Source organism: Liolophura sinensis, chromosome 8, assembly GCF_032854445.1.
Source record: "Liolophura sinensis isolate JHLJ2023 chromosome 8, CUHK_Ljap_v2, whole genome shotgun sequence".
Taxonomy (NCBI): domain Eukaryota; kingdom Metazoa; phylum Mollusca; class Polyplacophora; order Chitonida; family Chitonidae; genus Liolophura; species Liolophura sinensis.
In genome coordinates this window covers 49,798,297-49,813,758 of record NC_088302.1, presented here as the reverse complement: position 1 = coordinate 49,813,758, position 15,462 = coordinate 49,798,297, and the positions used below count along the sequence as shown (strand labels likewise).

Here is a 15,462-nt window from a genome sequence, read left to right as displayed (position 1 = left end):
AAACCTGATAGAACATTTACACTCAGTATAAAATAACATTCGCAGACACCTGCAGCCAAAATGCCGCTGTCCAAAATCAGTGGAAAAGAAACAGATTTAGTTCATATATTTAATGTACCGTTACGCAATTATTTTTGGGCAAAGTACAAAATTGAGACTTAGCTTAAAGCTAAACCTGGTATTAAGTCTTTAAACAGTTTTGAACAACCGGTCCCTGAGGTGTCTCAGTATGACGTGTTATTTATTTAACAGCTCATGATTGCAAACACCCTAAAAAGCAATAATTATTTGCTATGATTGTCGTTTTTTTCATGAAAACAACGATGACCACGGGTCAGTTTTGTGCAAAACAACACAAAATATACTCCGAATATTGAAGTCAATATTATGGTATTCCATATTTTGACGAAACCATTACCGTACCTGGGGTAAACTGGTTACGTGTGATCAAATGCCAACTGTCGTCGCTGCACTAGTTTTACTCTCTATGCAGTAGTCTTTTAAATTGTATTGCGGCATAAACCGGGATTCTGCTGGTGGACTAACTATCCCCGATTCCAGATTCCTTTGCAGTGTTGTTATGTGTTTATATACCGGTATTAAACGTGATGGTGCGGCCTCCGTGGCTCAGTTGGTTAGCGCGTTAGCGCAGCGTAATGACCCAGGAGCCTCTTGCTGCGGCCGCGGTGAGTTCAAGTCCAGCTCATGCTGGCTTCCGTACGTGGGAAGGTCTACCAGCAAACCTGCGGATGGTCGTGGGTTTCCCCCGGGCTGTGCCCGATTTCCTCCCACCATAATGCTGGCCGCCGTCGTATAAGTGAAATATTCTTGAGTACGGCATAAAACACCAATCAAATAAAAAAATAAATAATTAATGTGATGACAACGCAGCGCTTTCAGTAATTCTAGACCAGTGACGTTTGATCAATTAACTACATTGTATACACTTACACTTCTGCTTAAACCATGATATTAGGGGGCGTGTGATTTGCTACGATTTAAACATTTAAATGAGCAGTTCGAATAAAACCCAGAGGTAAATTGTCAAAAGGCTGCATTTCACCGGTTACGTGTAAACCAATGTCAACTATACATTACACCAGCTGCTCTTCCTTTTCTCCATATGCTGTAGTCTTTCATAGTCCGTGCTCTCCTCAGTTAATTCTCGGTCTCATATCTGACAGTTGTGATGCGATATTATATCCATTGAATCAGTAGATGCATTGAATCAGTACTGCATGTATAGATATGTTTGTGTCTCAGAGAACGTATTTTAATACTCTGAAACGTATGTCTATACGTATCTGGGTAATCCACGGACCTAACTTGATCATTTTTCATGCTGAAGTGGGCGCTAAAATGATCTTTATTTGTTGAGTAAGAGGCTTCAATTAAGTCTGAGCATACATATGTTTAACAAACTCGGGTCAAGGCCCGATAGAGTCAATCAATTCAATATGTTAGAAGACTTCTGTGACCGGTGGCTGCGTTCGTGAGCATTTCTATATTTTGTGGATGAAAGGTGTCAGTAAGTTCACTTAATTCATCGGTCAAAGATTATTGTAAACTTTGTACGTTATGTTTCTATATTATCGAATCATGGCATTTCCATGCGTGAAACTGTGGAAGAAGATTTATTCGAGAAGAGATAGAATCTATATTGCAGCATATTTTTTGGCGTTTCTTGTCTTCCCAGAAACGTGGACTTAAAATAAATCAGTCAGAATACAACGCAATAATACAGATGTAAAACAAAATTTAAAACTTTCACTGATTTATTTTACAGTGATATTCCAACCTTAAAGCATGTCATGTAATTTGACAATCTACTTCTTTTTCTATGACCACTTGTAAAGTCTGTACCTTTCCGTGAAATAACAACTTCAACAGTATGAACGGTGTGCAGACAACCTTGTCATATTTGTTGGCTTATATCAGGTCAGCCAAGTTGGCCAATAAAAACATGTTTCACCCAACAATTCAAGATGGCTATTTCCAGTTTTGATTGGTTGGGCCAAAGTCATTTTATAGTAGGAGTATAATAGAGAGCTCAGGCCTAAGGTCGATAACCGGCTCATAATGGCCATTTTCTCACCAAACTTCTAATATCATAGCGTTTATATTGCTGGTGCCTTGACTTTTGTTCTGATAGTTCTTTAACCCTAGGTGTCCAGATTCGGCGACATTTTAATCCAAGACACGGTCACAAATACTTGTTGATGGAGAACGTACGTGAAGCCCGTTAAACTAATCTGGGACAGTGTGTAGTCACTGGACATCTCTGAGAATAATACCAGCATAATGTATTCATAATTGGTGATGTACACACGACAGTAAACGTGCTTTTCTGACATAATTCTGGATCTATATTCCATGGCACGCAGGTTTTCCTATACCCAGTGAAGATGACTCCTTCTGTCAGATTCGTTCTATATATTACGAGAGACGGAGCAATGCAGAGGGAGAGAGTAAGTGATCATGGCAATTATCATGTTCTTCCATCAGACAAAAAAATGCTGATCTTTGTTTAATAAGTTAAGGGAAGCTCGATAATTATGCATTATAGCAAACATTAATCCTGGTGCTATAACTTGTCTGGCATTCTTCTGAATATGTATTAATATGACAAGCCGATATAGAGAAATAAGTCGCTGTTATGGTTATCGCGTTTCTTTTATTTAAATTAGACTGACTACTATTCGGAGTATTTTTCAATTTTCACTTGTAACTGTTAATAGTTACATTCTTCTTTATGCATGTATTACACATGTTCATTTAATCATGCTGTCAACTTTGCTGACAAGAAAGCGGTTACAAGACGGTATTGCAATCCTCTGAGAAGATTTTTTTAAATGAGGGACAAATATCAAAAGTTTTCTATAAGTATTCAACTGTCAGGACGTCAATTCAACGAAATAATTGAGAAATAATCGAGAATTTGGCTAAATAACCTAACTGACGTAACTAAGGGTGACACGATGATGTCTCTGTCGCTACAGCTATGTCGGGATTGGCTTGAAAAAGGGAAAATGTGCCGTCAAGTCACAGACTGACAGGATCAAACATTCGAATTTGATCAGTGTAATATAAGTATTTGAAGTATATGTTTCGAACGTGTAAAACCAAACGCTGGCATGAATAAGATGAAGTTGGGCAAAATTATGTAGGTTCCTACATGGAACATTAAGATCATGTTTAGAAACCGAATATTTGCTCCTAAATCTGTGATGCTGAATCCAGGGTACATATACATTAGCAAATAGCTTTCCGTTTAAAATTTCACGGAAAATTTGCCAGAAGTGCGACACTTACTGCTTTAGTGCCTGCTGTATTACATGCAGCAAACCGTTCTCTATATGCTGACATGCATTATGGTGCGGCCTCACTGAAACACATGCCGATGTCACCAGACTGGATGCCTGACAAGTACTTGATCTACACCCTCATGCTGAACGCCAAGGCAGTGAGGTGCCTGTTTTAGGATATTATGATATACCTGGTGTACATATCCAGAACAACGCGTTCTCTGTGTTTTGAAAGAAGCGTTAAACACCTTAGTAATATACTGCATCCTCAGCTCGGAAAACTATACTTTTTTCGAAATGAAATTCTCTTCTATAGCCCGAGGAAATCTAACATTGATACAGAGCCTTAGGTGACTTAAAGAAAACATGAAAGGGAACTTTTTAACGAAGAAAATTATGCCAAAAAATACATTTATTTTTGAAGCATATTTTATACATCTTAACATCTTAACTCTTAATATCATTATAAAGATTTTCGGTCAATGGTTGGAAACTTTAGGAATTGACGTTATCGTTGAACTTACTAGAAACATGTCATGTTCCATCCATGCGGACTCCCACGCCACATTGATGCTTTGATAGCTATCACCGTTGACGTGACGACCGTAGGTTTACCAACTTGGAAAAAAACGGCTTAAGCCATTTTTACTCACCAAGAGAAAAATCTTTAATTTTCACAATGTTTGTACAAAATAAAATTATTTTTATTCAATCATTATTACGGTTATGGTACAGGGAGAAACTGGGACAGAAGGCAAGGGTGTTCCCCCGGATGTGCCAGAGTATACTGACAACGAGAACCGGAACGACGGAAGTACACATGCAAATGGCAGTAAGACAGCTCCGGATAAAAGTAAGGTCAAACGTCAACTGTATGATAGATCTGCATCGACTCAAATTAAACCTTCGGGCCTCTACTATGACGTGCCAGACAACCCACCCATACACCTGGCCACTATGTTTGGTTTTCAGGTAGGTTTTTAAAATTTTGTTTTGATTCTTTTTTAAGTAAGTCTCGAATGAAATAAAGTCATAGTGCTAGCAGAAATGTATCCAAAGTTGTTGAGAAAGCATATCGCAGTGGCCTAATTTCTTTATGACCGTCCATATTTTTACAAAGCGTGCAGACTTTGACATCAAACAAACCATGTCTAACCTTTTCTTTGATGGAATTATTCATTGTAAGTATATTCAACTACATGTCATTGGCTTGAGTGGGAAAGAGTGGTACATGAAAACCTTTTCTTACTCGAAAAAATACTGATCATTTATATTTGTTATCACATTTTCTTTGTTGGTAGATTGCAATGACTAACATCTTCTCATGTGTAAATATGGCTGTTATTGTGTCGAAGTTCATTTGTTCGGATCAAGAATTTGCGGCGTCTCTGTACTCCACCACATCTGTAATGTCAGGCATCTGCACGATTCTGCAAACATCCCTCGGTGTAAGGTTTGTATGTACATGTATATGCTATTTGTTATTCTAAGCGTGCGGGTATTGGCCGAGTGGTTAAGATGTATGCCTTTGTATGAACAGGGAATGTTCTCAATTCCGCATCAACTCTGTTTTTGGGCTTTGGTGGCACTAAAACGGCCGATAGCACAGCCGAGGCTGCTTGAGTGGAGCTAACATGGCGTTCCTCAGAGATCACTTGCTGCATGGCTAGAACCTACTTGCAGCTCCTTAGAGATCACTTGCTGCATTTGTAGAACTCACTTGCAGCTCCTTAGAGATCACTTGCTGCTTTGGGTAGAACTTACATGCAGCTCCTTATAGAGATCACTTGCTTCATGGGTAGAACTTACTTGCAGCTCCTTATAGAGATCACTTGCTTCATGGGTAGAACTTACTTGCAGCTCCTTATAGAGATCACTTGCTGCTTTGGGTAGAACTTACTTGCAGCTCCTTATAAAGATCACTTGCTGCTTTGGGTAGAACTTACTTGCAGCTCCTTATAAAGATCACTTGTTGCTTTGGGTAGAACTTACTTGCAGCTCCTTATAGAGATCACTTGCTGCTTTGGGTAGAACTTACTTGCAGCTCCTTATAGCGATCACTTGCTGCTTTGGATAGAACTTACTTGCAGCTCCTTATAGCGATCACTTGCTGCTTTGGGTAGAACTTACTTGCAGCTCCTTATAGAGATCACTTGCTGCTTTAGGGAGAACTGAGATACATATTTTGTTACATACATGATTTGAATACTGATTTCACTCAGTCGCCTAGAACATACCTGGCGTCTTTCCAACATCATTGAAAACTGTTGACTGTTTCCCTTTGCATGATTCCGTCCTATTTTCGTACATTACATACATTCTTAGTTCTTTGGTGGTTTGTGTTATATGTCGTTTTGGGAATCGGCCTTGCAATTATTGACCTGGGACGTCCTTAATAGTTGACGGCTGGTATGCCAATGTCTGTTTTGATACATAGACTACATGCACCTCCTTAGAGATCACTTGCTGCTTTGGACTGAAATTACGTAAGGTTCCTTAGAGATCACTTGCTGCTTGGGTGGAACTTATATGAATTTTCGTTGAGATCTTTGGCTGTTTGGGTGGAATTTACTTAGCTGACCTTCCTGACCTTTTTTTATTCTCAATTTCTGTGCCTCCATTACCTTCACCATCATAACGAGGTCAGCTTCTTGACAACGGTCTCAGTCTTCCGTCCCCTTCCTGGATTTGGACACTCTCCTTGCATGTCGATTATCTTCAGCTTACAAGTTTTGATCCACATATGACTTTGGCAACACTCTCTGTGTGCCGACTATCTTCACCTTACCAGTTTTGAATTACTTCCTGACTTTGGTCTTGTAACCTGTGTTTATTGGCCTCGCCTTCCCGGCTTTGATCCACTTCTAGGCCCAGATGTTCGAAAGTGCATTAGCTAATACTGGTATTAAGCCATATTATATATTTAAAATTTAGCATAATTCAGCATCCCTCCAGAGTCAAAGTATAACAGCAGCAGTTTCAGTTCATATTTAACACACTGGTACACAATGTGTTTTAAACTAAGTGCAAAACTGAAGTCTTAGCTCAACGTTAAATCTGATATTAAATCTCAAACCGGGCCTTTGACTTTGCATAATATTACTTAACCAAAAAGACTAATTATCTAAATCCTGGCTGAGGTTCTAGAAGATTCATGTTTCATTGCTGAAAGAAGCAGCTGTTCTGGAGACCGTTTTGTTAATACACAACAGAAAAATGTTATTTTATTGTTGAAAATATTACTTTTACTTCAATCCCAAAACCAAAAGATTGCCCGTGTTCCAAGGCCCATCCATCCTCTTCACCCTGCCCTATATGAACGCCGCCACAGAACCTGCTTGGGGATGCCAGTCTGAAATCACAGGTAAGCCGTTAGAACTAACCCACTAGGTATTAACCCCTTCCGATTTCTGAAGATGTAGGGAAAGAAAATAACTTTTCGGTTTCTGTGTCCTTTAGGCGACTCAGGCGCTTTTTGTTTCATGCAGTAATCGGACTATTGTGAGTGTTGTAGCGTTTCTTAACCATGTTCTGTTTAAAGCAGTCACAAGACATGCCTGAAACTTCAAACTCTGTTCTTTTCCATTACTTCTCTGTCAAGCAACAATACAGTTATACAGTACAACATTGTTGTTAACGCAGCAGGGATGTTTACTCGTCAGGGGACGAAGTGCTAATTATATTAATCACATGGAAAACTCAAATTTTTTCTCTTCTCACAGACTTTAACTCATCTTTGTTAACCAATGGTACGATATCTCAATCACGCGAGCAACCTTGGCTGACGCAGTGGAACAAGGTATGTATGTTAAAATGTCCTCATGCATCTGCAACAAACAAATTGTTGACATATAAATCGCGAATTCAGTCTATGTTTATCGTATAAGTGTAAAAATGCCATGTGTAAACTTGTATCTGGACACACAAAAAGAACTGATGATGGCCTCGCAGTTCAGATGCTTGTCCTTCAATTTTAACGTGTTCAAAGCTGGACTCACATGAAGTTTCTTGTAGAGTACTTGCCACCCACCAATGTGAGCTCTCTTTCCGAGGGTAAAAACGTCATATGTGAGAAAAATGGTCAGTAAATTGCCACAGGCCAGTGGATTACCGAGGGTACTCCAACCCAATAAACATATAAACAGTGAACCTCTAATCGACATTTTGAATTACTGATCGCTTCTGTTTTGACACTATTTCTGTGATATTTTGTCTCAAGATCTTATGATCATTGTTGCCTTACTAATGAGAGTTTGTGATTAATTGAATAAATAAACAAATGATGAAGCTGTGTTTAAACCAGAGGTCCAGCATTTAAAGCAGGCAACAAAGGGTTAGACTGCAGACACTTTTAGCGAAGTGGTGGATAGCTGAATTTTATGGCGTTATGTAATGTCATTCTGTAGACAGTCGTCAGTTTGTCCTGCATGGGGCAGGTGGTGGCCAAGTGGGAAAAAATTGTTCGATTTTGAATAGTGCTTTCAAGAACTGTGGATTACCGCTCTCACCCTAAAGATCTTGGTAACATTAAGTGGTAAGCGACGCTACTGTAACCGTTTATGGTGTCTGACGTTCAACGAGGAACACTTGTCTTCCACCAACATAGTGTGCATATCTGACGATATACGTGGGAAATTTCGTCGTTAAACGGTTTCCTTTCTTTCTTTCCGGCTTCCCCTGTTTCTTGCAGACATTGTATAAGTTAAATATTTTTGGAACATGGCGCTAAACAACAATAGAATAAATGAAACAGTTTGTTCTCAATACTTCATCCACAGATCCAAGGCTCTCTCATGGCGGCTTCCGGTTTGCAGATCGTGATTGGTGCATTCGGCCTGGGCGGGTTGTTGCTGAGGGCCATGGGACCAATCTCCATCACGTGTCTCATTCTGCTCCTGGGACTTTCCATTCAGAGTTTAATCTCTGTTGTCGCTGAGATCCACTGGGGAATGTCGTGTTTGTAAGACATCGCATTAATTCTTTACCATTGCGTGCATGACAAATTGATTATTGAGTCGTTGATTATTAACACAGTCACGTTTCTTACTCTCACCGGCGGCACATATTCCATACCAGGAATTTACATGTACATGTACTTCATGAAACTAGGACAACAACACAGTTTCTGTGTTATTCGTCATTGCGATACCCTGATAGTAGATGGTTAACTGGTCCCTGTGTGCTGATCTCCACTATTTTGTCCCTTCTCTATTCCAACTGTATTCCACATTCATTGAATGAGAATGTTTTACGAATTTGAACTTTGATATGGAATTCATGCCTGGAATATTCATTGTCTGCCCGACATCATTGAAAACTGATGACCGCTTCTCTCTTGTGTGTTACCGGCTTTATTTCTCATTTGTATAGTTTCTTACATATCTTTGTCTTTGGGAGTTTGTGTTAAACGTTGTTTTGGAAATGGATCTTGCGATTATCGAACACCCTTTACGGACTACGAATGGTATATGAATGTCGGACTTGACGCTTATATTTATGTGTCTGTTGCAATCATTTTTTTGCTTGGGGTTTTTCTGATGAAAGACAACCATTTTGGAAAGACCTGGGAAAAGGAGTATATCTGACATGATTACGATGACCCACATCTTGCAAGGGTTAAAAAACATTTTGTGGAATGGATCACACATGTACACAGTCAACAATGTGCTCAACCGATATTATTCATTCAAGAAAGTCGTTATTTTATTGCATGTCACTCTCTGCACTGTTCAAATTTAAATTCACATATCCAAATGAAATGGCATGAATCCGCTCAGCAAGCTGTCCTCGGTATGCTCTTCCTAGGTTGAACTTAGACCCACTAATGACCCTTATGACCGGATTCCAAACCAAAATGGTCATAAATGTTTCGAATGTCCTAACTTAGTTTTTGGACAAAAAATACATAGTCCTGTAGAGATTATCAAACTCATACAATGTTTATCACAGGAAATATCTTGAGGTCTTTACAGTTCGCGTCTTTTCACTGATGTTATTTAAAATATGGCAGCAGGGACCTCCGTGTCCGAGGGAGTTAGCACGCCAACACGGCGCAATGACCTCGGAGCCTATCACCAGTGCGGTTGCTGTGAGTTCAAGTCCAACTCATGCTGGTTTCCTCTCCGGAACGTGGGGAGGTCTACCAGCAATCATCGTATACGTGAAATATTCTTGAGTACGGCATAAAACACCAGTAAAATAAATAAATAAATAAAATGTGGCATGATGACTTTCATATGTTGATTATATTGATAGCATTGAAGTATTAAAGGAAAAAATAGCAATAAGTCTAATTATGTTTGTATATATCAAATAATTGTGGGACACAAAAGCAGTATAATGTTTACAAATACATAAACAAAACAGACAAGCGCAATCAAATGATAAACTAGGGATATTATGGGAGCAGTAGTCATTTGACGGGCTTATCGTCCATATGCATGAACTGTAAAGCGCAGAGGCAAATTGAATGGGATTGCAGCCGATGAAACTTGGTCATACAAACAATCGATTGTCTAGATGCAGGCGTATAAAAAATCTGACTGGCTGTATTACAGGTCATGTGACGACCATGTTTCCGTATAAGCAACAAGAAATATGCTGCTTTTGAACGGTAAATAGGCCATATATTTTTTTAGTTCTATATATAGCCTACTATCCCTCTCTTCACAGAAACATCGTCATCATCATCATTATATCTCAGTACGTGAACAGGTATAACGTACCAATGCCCACATGGAGCAGGCGAGGTGGATTCAAATTTGTGCCCTTTCCGTTGTTTGAACTATTCCCGGCAAGTACTTGATTTATTTGTCCATGTACACTCCACACGCAATTTTATTGCTAATATTATCGTACTATTAAAGCAACTGTGAAACAGCATCTTCGTCTTGGAGATTTCACATGAAATTAATTAATTTTTTTACAATTTATCACCTGTCCTGTCTACCCATAAACCTGACTGCCTGCCTTCATATAAATGAATTATTCTGAGCATATATATTGCATTAAACACGAGTCAAATAAAAAAATAAATTTCCCCAAATTTTCCCATGAAACTAGCATAGTTATGGAAGGAAATGGACGTCTATTAATTTATATTCCCCACCTTTTGTTAAGAGCAACCAGAAATTTCAACCCCAGACGAAAAGTTCTGTTGTTGTCATACATTACAAGTACAGTTATACAATTTGTTTTCCCGAACCAAAACAAGGTGGTCAATGAAGGAACACAAACAGTCCGACAAATAACATTTGTAATGGATTACGTATGTTATATAACTTATGTTTAAAAAATCATAAAAAACGTGAGACGTAAGCTATTAAATCACAACGAACCAATAGTGAAGTTTTGAGTTCGAACTGTTTTATCGATAAAATTAGAAAAAGTCCAGCTGTATAATGTGACCTGTCAAAAATGTTAGCTACTTTTTATCACATTTACTAAAACACGTGCCTCTGAACATAGTTTCACTAAAAGTAATTCAAAATTGACGAACGGAGAAAATTGAGGAGCTGAACTTTTGTGAACTTGAGAAGTTCCTAAAGGAAATATGTGTATTTGTGCCTCTGGAACAGGGTGAGACAGATGATCGGTAAGTTAATGTAAAAAAAAAAAGTTTGCCTAAAACTTTACTCAAGTCACACTTTACTTTACATCACACAACTGAACTGTTTTTACTTGTAACGACAGAATAGCTTCAACTCAAAACTCTCCTATGACATATTTTCCATTAACTAATGTCTGATATGCCGATGTTTGACCTTATTCCAGGTGTTACTCTCTGTGATCATTGGTTGGGTTATCTCCTATATCTTCACCGTCTGTGGACTTTTCCCGGATGACAGTAGTGTTCTGCAGTATCAAGCCAGGACAGATTTTGCCATCGATTCAGTACGGAACGCTCCAGTATTTACCGTCCCATATCCAGGTCGGTGGTAAACCATTTGATAACATGAAATGCTGCGGTGAACCTGAATGTCGATAAGAGAAAACGTAAGGCCTTCTTGACAATAAGAGTTCGACTAGGCTCACATGGCCGCTAACGGTCGTTGAAGATCACGTCAAATTTGGAATTTGGGTACTGCGATTTACTTAAACAATAAAACTGACCGACACCATAGACGTGGAAAATGCTTCAGTATGTTAAACAAGAACCAAGTAAATGAATGAAAAAAAACTGTTATATTACATTCTAACAAAAGGTCATACACAAAATGGTGTTGACTTCCTCGTTTTCACGATTAGTATTTAGAGGTCAACACCAAAACTTGTCGACCCGATCCATCACTCTTTGTTTGATGGCATTTGTAAGAAAAACTTTTGTGGCGTGACAAAAACACAACGCGGAAAACGAAGTAAAACCAAGCTCTACCAATCAATCAATCATTTTTACTGCAGGTCAGTATGGAGCCCCGTCTATAAAGTTGTCGTACTTCGTCATGATCGCTGTCGTGGTTTTGGCCAGTATTCTGGAGTCTGTGGGTGACTATGTCCAGACGACCGGACCCAGCCGCGTTGCTGTTCCACCCCCACACGCCATCAACCGAGGCATCATCATGGAAGGATTGGGAAGTTTTCTCTCGGGGGCGATGGGCGCCGGCCACGCTACCACGTCCTACAGCAACACCATCGGTATGATCGGCATCACCAAGGTAAATAGCGGTTTTCCTGGGCTTCCTAATCCACAAATTTATGTATAGGAGTAGTTGCAAGACAGGATTTGGGATCAAATAAAGTTATTTGATTTTGGTCATGTTGACATCCTTCGAGCAATCCTATGTCAGCAAGTTATTTGTCTACATGATTTTACATGGACAGCTAGAATAAAACCCCAGGTGGCCGAGTTGGTTAGCACGCCAGCGCGGCGCAATGACACAGGAACCTCCCACAAATGCGGTCGCTCCGAGTTCAAGTCCACTTCATACTGGCTTCCTCTCCAGCCGTACTTTGGGAGGTCTGGCGCAATCTGCGGATGATCGTGGGTTTGCCCGGGCTCTGCCTGGTTTCTTCCCACCATACTACCGGCCGCCGTCGTATAAGTAAAACATACTTGAGTACGGCCTAAATCCCCAAGAAAGAGTAAAGAGGAAAGTAAAACCCCGACTGAGGTATTTAAGATAACAGCGATCATACTGTCGTCACTGCTCTGCTTTTACTCTCTTTGCTGTACGTCTAATTATATTTTTCTTGTTTGTTGTCGGATGGGTATTATACTAACTATCTTTCTTCGTGATACATTGATATTGAGTATGAAGTATTTATAGATCCTTTCGAGATACGACCAACAAAGAAACTGCTAGCTTTAGGGATGGGGTGGTGGATGATTTGAGCAGCCCTTGGCCTAGTCATAAACAAGGCTATAACAATCATGAAAAAACCTGAATAGTCATGAATAAATTTCCAGTCATGAATTGTCATGAAAAAGTCATGGATTTTTGTTTCTGAATATCGACATTCATACTTGTGCGATGTCTTACCACTACGTACTCTACTTGTAAACGAATTATATTGTTAACAAGTGTGCACAATGTGTGAGGGTGGACTGGAGGGGAGATGTGGAGGCCATGCCAATATGCAATAAAAATAACTTTCAAAACTGGCTTTCAGGTTTTGTCATTTTGCGCGATTAAATCATGAATTATTGTATGACTTGATCATTGAAATGTCATGAAAAAGTAATGAATTTATGTATTGAAATATATATAGCAGCCCTGAATACAGATGATTTTTCTTGAATCGCTTGGTCACTCGTGACATTGATCAAATCTCATTCTCAGACAGGCCATTTCCCCCTATTTTCATTGTTCTCTGGGCCTTGGGAGTGGTGGTGATAAGTGGTCGACATGGATCTCTCATCTAATGATTATTTGGGCAATGTTAAGTATATGTAAGTTAATAAGTGGCATTTATGTTTAGACAACCATTACCAAATAAGGGCGTGGGTCAGTTTTAACGAGGGCGTGCTTTCACTACATACGTTTGTATATTTGGCGGATTGCTTTCTTCCCCAGCTAACAGTTCGACTATAATGGCAGTTGTAATCTCTTTCACTTGCTTATCTAGGTCGCCAGCAGGCGTGTGTTTAACATCGCTGGTCTCATCATGATCCTGATGGGCGTGTGCGGCAAATTAGGCGCTGTCTTTGTCGCCATTCCCAAACCTGTTCTCGTTGGTCCTATATTCATTGCCATCTCTCTTCTCGTTGGCGCGGCCTTGTCCAATCTAAAGGCAGTAGACTTGTGGTCAAGTCGGAGTCAAGGTGTTCTGGGCATCGCCATCATGGCTGGAACAGTCTTTCCCACTTGGTTACAACAACATCCGGGAACTTTTAAAACAGGTGTGCAATTGGTTAATTGATTGATTCTAGGTGTATTTTAAAAAACGGAATTCATTCATTTACTACCAATCATCCAAGTTCAGACATCCAAAAACACTTATACGCTTTTGGCGTCAAACTCATTTAAATTAAAAACTTTCTCTCTTTTGAAAAGAGGGGAAACATTTTGGTCAAAAGTGAATTGTAGGCCACAGACTCAGCTAGACGACTTCGATCATATGTCACATTACATTTTACGTCTAGAACATTTATGGAGTTTTTTTCGGAATTTTTCAGTGCTGTTGATATCTCCTGTATTTCTTACTTTATATAGTTTCTTAGGTATTTGGTGGTTTCTTTTTGAAGGAATGTTCCGAATCGAATCTGAGGAATTTGATAACATGTCATGTACACACCACGGGCTCATATTATTTATCATTTACAAATCATTAACATTTGAACAAATGTCCGTTACGCACTAAGCTGTCACAGCTTTAATCATATGCACACCATAGATGGGTTTGATCATATGCCATTTTACTGCACACCACGGATGGGTTTGATCATATGTTATTTACATGCCACGAATTTTCACCATTTGTGATTTTGTACACCACAGGCTCTGAGGAATTAGATCAGACAATAACCGCATTTTTGGGAATGCCCCTGGTTGTGGGTGTAATAGTGGCCATGTTTCTGGACGTTACTATACCAGGTATGTTGTCCTTTTGAAAAAATGCAATGAAAAATTTTATTAATGAGGAATTCTGTCAATACTAAAGAAACTTGCACGCCATGTTTTCGGTTATCTTTGGAGACAATTCTGGTAAGAATTGTTCATACGACTATATCTACCCCAGAAGAAATGTTCATGGCAAGCTTTAAGCTTTCTTTCTTGGGCTATATCTACCTCTGAGGATATGTTCATGGCAATGTCACAGGAGATAAAAATATGCTTGATGCCTGTGACTGGGTTGTTACTCACCGACAGCATTCACTACATCTTATTCACGATGTCAAAGCTCTCAATAATAACTTAGCCAAGGTTTCTATTAGTCAACATTTTGAACAGTACCGGTAGACGGTGTGTTTTGTTATATAATACATTGGTCAACAAGTGTAGTGTTGTGTTGTTGTTCATAGCATGTTATCCTTCAAACTGATTGTAGGAACCAGCCGTAAACAAGCATCTGTTGACATGGATGCTGACGACACTACTCAGCCAGGGGACGTAACTGTTGGACGAACAGTGTCTCAGGATATGTCAATCTATGAGATACCATTGGTGGGCCGATGGCTGTCAGGTCTTCGTCTGGCCAGATATGTACCATTCCTACCCGATCCATGCGCAACGGCGGCAAGACTTAAGCCGATCAACACGATAACACTAGAGACAATAAGAGAAATCAAGGACTAGATTATCATCCTTCATGATAATACAGACTTTATTTCATAGCCTCATTCGCGGCGATATCAAAGTCAAGAACGCCTTTATCCCGCTCTTCCAGTTTTGCAACTCTTGTGTGAAGGTTCTGCGTTTTCTGGTCTGTAATGGTTTATCCTCTTTTGGGTGTCCGTGAACAATTGATCAAACACTAAAGTGACTAAATGCTAGATTTTACATTGCCTCAAAAGAACATAATGGCAGACAATTACATGCAGTTCGCAGCGACTCACAAGGAGATTTATATGTTCAGAATGACGCAAACTAGTTGAAAGAAGATGTGTTTTTATTGAACTGTTCAATATAAAAACATTCGTCCTGAACTGACAATATAAAAGGGCCAACCTGTACAGGCGATTTTCAATGTTACTCAAAAGAAAAGACAACAAATAGTG

At 39.4% G+C, this 15,462-nt stretch overlaps 1 protein-coding gene across 1 annotated transcript; it reads left to right on the top strand.

The window, feature by feature from the left end:
• Positions 1 to 4,031: 4,031 nt before the first annotated feature.
• Positions 4,032 to 13,664, top strand: LOC135473636 (solute carrier family 23 member 2-like). Its single transcript, XM_064753498.1, has 9 exons — positions 4,032 to 4,277; positions 4,607 to 4,758; positions 6,575 to 6,669; positions 7,028 to 7,104; positions 8,084 to 8,265; positions 9,978 to 10,098; positions 11,079 to 11,235; positions 11,706 to 11,959; positions 13,371 to 13,664. The coding sequence occupies exons 1-9, from the start codon at positions 4,032 to 4,034 to the stop codon at positions 13,662 to 13,664; spliced, it is 1,578 nt and encodes a 525-aa protein (XP_064609568.1).
• Positions 13,665 to 15,462: the final 1,798 nt, after the last annotated feature.

Coding starts and splice junctions, on each gene's coding strand:
- LOC135473636 (XM_064753498.1), top strand. CDS start 4,032: ATGGTACAGGGAGAAACTGGGACAGAAGGCAAGGGTGTTCCCCCGGAT. Junction 11,236..11,705: donor ATTTACCGTCCCATATCCAG/GTCGGTGGTAAA, acceptor TTTTTACTGCAG/GTCAGTATGGAGCCCCGTCT. Junction 11,960..13,370: donor GTATGATCGGCATCACCAAG/GTAAATAGCGGT, acceptor TTGCTTATCTAG/GTCGCCAGCAGGCGTGTGTT.